Genomic DNA, 5950 nt, shown 5'->3' with positions numbered 1-5950 from the left:
TCATTTTCTTACAACGCAGTTGTAACGTACAATGCCCTTTCACCCGAATTGAAACGCTTGCCCTTAAAATTATTTAAATATCGTATGACATCTTTAATGTTAGACGATTAACGTGCACAAAGTAAATATGGCAATCACAGTAGGCATCACTCTCTATAGGGTAACACTGGTCGGATTATATTTACATTCTGTCAGTTATGGGTTCTTTCGCAGCAATTTTGAGGTTAAGTGGTAGAGCGGAGAAGAGCAGTCCCTCAGTATTGCTCTTCAACCGAACTTCGCCTTTGGGGTTGCAGTCTATTGCATATACGTGCATCTGTATCTTTAAACTGTAAAAATATGTACTACCTAATCGTATTTGTCAACTGCTGCATCACCCAATAAAGCTATATTATTATTATTATATTATTTTTCATTTCTGTATACTTGGTGTGCGAGTAAGATCGAAAACCGCTCATCTGTTTCATAATCACGCCACCTTCTTCGACTACTTTTCTATAATCTTCCTCTTTCAAGCCATTCTTTATTACATATTTTTTTACTCCTTTAGCTTTCTTATCAACCCGATTACCTACATTTACACAGTATGACTTTGCACCTGCACCGTAAAAACTAGAGATGTGAACACCGCAATATTCGTCTTTCATTTTCCCTACAACTGAAATATTGCGTGGAATACCGTGCACATTATCGACTGGAAATTTAGATGTATCAAACTTATCCAAATATAATTTCAGGTCATCATAAAAGTTATTAGTAAAAATCTCCAATATAAGGGAATCGGTATCTGTATATAGCAAAGATACTTTATCTTGATATAGTTGTTTTAGAAAATCGTAAAAAACTCGTACATAACTGTTTTGGATAAATCTAAAATTGAAAAACCAACATACACCGGTTTGTTATACTTTACGGATACTTTGGACATTTCAATTGCCACAAGATCTTCAGAAAATACCGATAGATTTTTAAAATTTGGTTTAGATATGTACCCTTCCGCTCCAAGCTTCTTACCGACCCTTTCCCAGTGACTCACAAGTTCAACGTTAACTCGTTTGTCCACGTTTTCCATAGTTTTGCCTAAAATACTGTTAAGGTACCTATTCACGTTCAGTCGGCCGGCCGGCCATGGATTGTTCGTCCGGCCGTTATCGAACCTTAAACTACACGTTCAGTTTTTATTAGCGATTTTGGACGACAGTTTTTGATCGGTTTCGATAACGGCCTCAGAGGTTTAAGTATTTAACTACACACGCGCAGTTCTACGCCGTCAGTTCAATCATGTCCCAAGAGTACGCTGCAGGTGCAATTGTTTTAATCTCACATCAGCAAAAAAGAAAAAGAAAAGCTATTTGGATGAAAGAGTGGTTAAAAAAACGTAGCGCTTTATCTCACGTTGAACTTGTACGAGAACTTCGACAATCAAGTGCAAGTGATTTAAAAAATTTTCTAAGGATGGATGATAATTGTTTTGACTATTTATTAAACTTATTAAAGCCGTATATTACAAAAAAGGACACCGTAATGCGGCAAGCAATTAGCGCAGAAGAACGACTTCTAGTGACTCTAAGATATTTGGCAACAGGACGCAGTATGGAAGATTTAAAATTCAGCGCTATTATTTCACCACAAGCTCTGGGCAAAATTATTCCTGAAACGTGCAAATATATATATTTGGTTTTGAAGGAGGAATACTTAAAGGTAAACACATAATACATATTTATATATTTTATTTCAAAATTAACAAACAAACATAAACTAATTTCTAAAAAAATATGTAGATTAAATTTATTATAAGTCAGAAAATGTTTTTTTCTGTAGACGTACATAAGTATCCATAGAGAAGCTCCTATCATTTTCATTTATATGTTGCTTTGATTGAGTTTCTGAATGAGTAAGCTGGGACTGCGACTCTATTTGTGATGAAGCGCGTGGCTGTGTTTGAGAGTGTGAATTATTGTTAGTATAATGTTGTGGTTGTGATTGGTCCGGTGATTGTGGTTCATACATAGTTGTGGTCGATTACAAGAGTCTATTTGCGTAATTGGAGTGAATGACTGTAGATATGAAGTAGTTTGGACTGGTATTTTCGGTTGATATGCTGATCCTAGTTGCTGCGTATAATGTTGTGGCCGTGATGACTGAGTACAAGACTGTATTTGGGACTGAGTAGGTGGTGTTACAAAAGTAATATCTGGATATAATTGTGACTGACTATGCTGTGCCTGCAAATGACTCGAATCTTGGCTGTACATATTATATGCTGCATTATTAGTAAATCTATTTGATGGATATAAATTTATAGTTACATTGTCGCTTAGTTTGTTAGTAATTCCATAATGTAAAATAGTATTTATCAAATGTTCAGCAATATCGCGCTGATTTTTTTCCATTCGTTGAAGTTTCCATGCAACATTTGCTCCAACAGTTTTGAACTCATTATCACCTCTACTTAAAACTTCATATGCTTTCTCGACCATCAGATCATGTTTGGTTTGTTTCGCTTTTTTCCTTGTCGGTGTGGGTGTTCTGGATAAACATGTTGTCTCCGATATTGTTGTTGGTGAGAATGGATTTGAAGCTTCTGTACTGCTTAATTCGGATTCCAACTAAAAGAAAAGAATATTATAACAGGCAAAATTGACTTATTATTAAACATGCAATTATATTTATTAAGTTTAGTTTAATCATTTAACCTTTTTCAATTAAATATTCTTTTTAGTTTCCACAAAATTGCGAAGAATGGCAAGAAATAGCAAATGATTTTCAGAACAGATGGAACTTTCCTAACTGTGGGGGAGCATTCGATGGAAAGCACATTCGAATAGTTAAACCAAAAAATAGTGGCTCCTATTTTTTTAACTATAAAGAATACTTTAGTATTGTTTTAATGGCACTTGTCAACGCTAATTATGAATTTGTTTACGTGAATGTAGGCTGCAATGGTAGAGTCTCAGACGGAGGTGTATTTGAGTCTACTGACTTTCATGACAAATTAATCAACAAAACGCTAAAATTGCCATCTACACATGATACAACTGAGAATTTAAATTTTGTTTTTGTGGCCGACGAGGCATTTGCCTTGCATGAAAACATTAAAACCATATCCTCAGAAGAATTTGTCTCCAGAACAGCGAATTTTCAATTACCGACTTAGCAGAGCCAGACGAGTAGTAGAAAATGCATTTGGAGTGCTTGCCAATCGTTTTAGAGTTTTTCACACAGCGATAAATATGGATCCCAATAAAGTAGATTTTGTAGTATTAGCTGCTTGCGTATTGCACAATTTTCTTAGCAAGCATGCAAAAACATCGTATACGTCTTCGAACTCGTTCGATCAGGAAATGTTACATACCGGAGAAATAGTACCAGGTGAATGGAGGCAAAGTGGAAACCAACAATTACATGGACTACAACTTGGCTACCTCAGAAATGTAGCAGAAAATGTAAAACAAAATCGCGAAAATTATAAAAAATATTTTATGACAATCGGAAAAGTAGCTTGCCAAGATAATTTTCTTTAGAATTCTCCTGTTTTATCGTTTTTTTTTCTGTTTTTTTTAAAATTTAACGATTCTAAGGTGATTTTAAGAAATTAAAATAAATACTTAAAAAGTATACTTACTTCATTTTCTTCATTATCTCCTCCTGTTTTTTCAGACTCGTCTTGTATATCTACGCAGGAAGACAGTGTTTCCCCCTACATTCTTCTTGATCTGTCGTAAATAAAAGTAGGTCATAGTACCAAAGGGAGGGCGTGTATATTTCGTCGGCCGAAGAACCGCTTCTCTTTGACATCTTCACTTTTTTAAGTTCTTTTCTAAATGCACTTCTCATGTTGTTAATCTTATTTTTCACAGATTCTACCGTGGCTTCACTATCAACTGTTTTATACAACTCAAGCAATTCTTGATAGGCTTTTGCTCGTAAAGCTTTGTTAGCATAACTGGAGTCCTTTATTTTCCACAAACATTTATGCTTTTGGTATAATTCAATAAAATCTTTGATGAAACTTGGTTGGTTTGCCATTTTTTCAACGTCGTCGAATCACTCAATACTGTTACACTTTATGGGGTTAACTAATACACAGCACTATCCACCACTAAAATCACTGAAATCACACTTTTTGCTACTATGTCGCACCACTTAAATACTTCGCCTACCTCGGCCTGCTTATTAATGGTATTATTAGTAAATAATTTTAGTCTGGACTAAAATTTTCCCTTCAGTCCAATGCCGGCCGGCCAACCACTACACACGTTAAGTTTTAACAGTCAACAGGCCGCCGGCAGGCAGCTGCCTGTCAGTTAACTGTGTGTGTGTAGTGAAAAATGGCCTGCCGGCCACGCCCTTTCCGGCCATAGCCGGCCGGCCGACTGAACGTGAATAGGTACCTTTATTCATAGTTTTTATAGTGTCGCGACCCGATTCGCTATAGTGCGTCCAAACCTCCAAATTCAGTATGGAGCTTATGGGAAAATAGTACATGGTTGCCAAACATATGTTACTGATGTAGTGCCTGTAGTTTTATATTACCGTAGATGATTTTTACGGTATAACAACCACACTTCCTAACCTCAATTTCAAAATACAAATTATGCATGCTTACTCCATATCTCTGATAAAGATTAAAGCAAACAAAATTTTACGAAAATTTAATGGTTTATATCACAATTTAACATTGCCAATACAATTTATATTATATCTCTTCATCAGTTGTCACTGGACTCGTATTCTGGATCATCATCTGAAGAAGATTCCGTAACGTTAATTACAAAAGCTTGAATATCGTCTTGAAGATTATCTGCTATCCACATGTTGTTTTCAATGCCCTTTACGTGATTTATATAATGTTGCCAGTTTTCAATCGTGACTTTTTCATAACCAAGTTTGATTAACTCTTGCATGTTCTTTACCTTAAATGTCGTGTTATTCATCTTAATATGGTGTTTTACTCGTGCCCACACCATTTCAATGGGATGTAATTCGCAATGATATGGTGGCAAACGAAGAATCTCATGACCTCTTTCTTGTGCTGTAACATCAAGTTTGTGCTTGTCGTATCGAGGCTTCACTTCAGCTACTGCAGCAAGTAAATCTCGTTTCAACATGTTGTCCTCGATGGGCACTTCTTTCTCCATAAGCCAGTTCATAATGTGTTCTTTTCGCCATGACATTGTTGGAATCTGCTCAACCTTTCTGCTGTGATAGGAAGCATGTCAATCACAATTACTGAATTTGGTGGTATATTCGGAATTAACTGATCGATAAACCACTTCTCGTAAGTATCTGCATCCATTTCATTATGTGCATCTGCAGTATTCTTTTTACAGAGGAAAGTTGTTACCGTTGTGACCACCAGCATGCACTAAGGCAAATCTTGGTCCAAGACCACTTCGTAATCTCAATCCAGTGCTCAGCCCTTGGATGAATGCTTGTCGACTGCTGTTGATAGTGGTATCACGCCATGCCTTATTTACTGCATGCCCCACATTAACCCATGATTCATCGGTGTATACGATGTTTCTATCTAAAATTATTTTATAAGGAAATGTAGAACAAGTGTGACATAAAGTGCCTATACCTTCTTCTCTGTATTTTTTATGCATCTTAGGTATTTATGCCTCCAGCGTATGATGTCGTCACGTTCAATAAGAATGCTCTTGCGTCCCATCTTTTGAAACTCGAACCCAATATCTTTTAAGAGATTGTGTAGTGTACTACGTTTAAAATTTGGTAGATCATCATTACTATTAATGGAAGCCAGAATACTATTCATTGTTGGTGGATTATTTTCGACGAAGAAGCTGTGGATGTCGGTAGTCCGGAATGGGACAAGTCATCGCCGCCAACTCATCGCAGCCGGTTCATCGCCGAGCCGTGTCATCGCCGGCCAACCCATCGCCGCCCAACTCATCGCCGAAAGTGTCGGTTTCTTGGTTATTGCATC

At 36.6% G+C, this 5950-nt stretch overlaps 2 protein-coding genes across 2 annotated transcripts; one reads left to right on the top strand and one right to left on the bottom strand.

Annotated features, from left to right (window-relative positions):
- Nucleotides 1-1113: 1113 nt before the first annotated feature.
- Nucleotides 1114-3768, top strand: LOC116169088. Its single transcript, XM_031485119.1, has 2 exons — nucleotides 1114-1701; nucleotides 2723-3768. Exons 1-2 carry the CDS (start codon nucleotides 1282-1284, stop codon nucleotides 3155-3157), a joined length of 855 nt encoding a protein of 284 aa, XP_031340979.1. The 5' UTR covers nucleotides 1114-1281; the 3' UTR covers nucleotides 3158-3768.
- Nucleotides 3769-4712: 944 nt separating this feature from the next.
- On the bottom strand, nucleotides 4713-5195 carry LOC116169107. Its single transcript, XM_031485138.1, has 2 exons — nucleotides 4968-5195; nucleotides 4713-4916 (listed from the first exon to the last, which is right to left on the bottom strand). The coding sequence occupies exons 1-2, from the start codon at nucleotides 5175-5177 to the stop codon at nucleotides 4713-4715; spliced, it is 414 nt and encodes a 137-aa protein (XP_031340998.1). The 5' UTR covers nucleotides 5178-5195.
- Nucleotides 5196-5950: the final 755 nt, after the last annotated feature.

This window comes from Photinus pyralis, unplaced genomic scaffold (assembly GCF_008802855.1).
Source record: "Photinus pyralis isolate 1611_PpyrPB1 unplaced genomic scaffold, Ppyr1.3 Ppyr1.4_LG1, whole genome shotgun sequence".
NCBI lineage: Eukaryota > Metazoa > Arthropoda > Insecta > Coleoptera > Lampyridae > Photinus > Photinus pyralis.
This window is presented reverse-complemented; position numbering and strand designations above follow the sequence as displayed.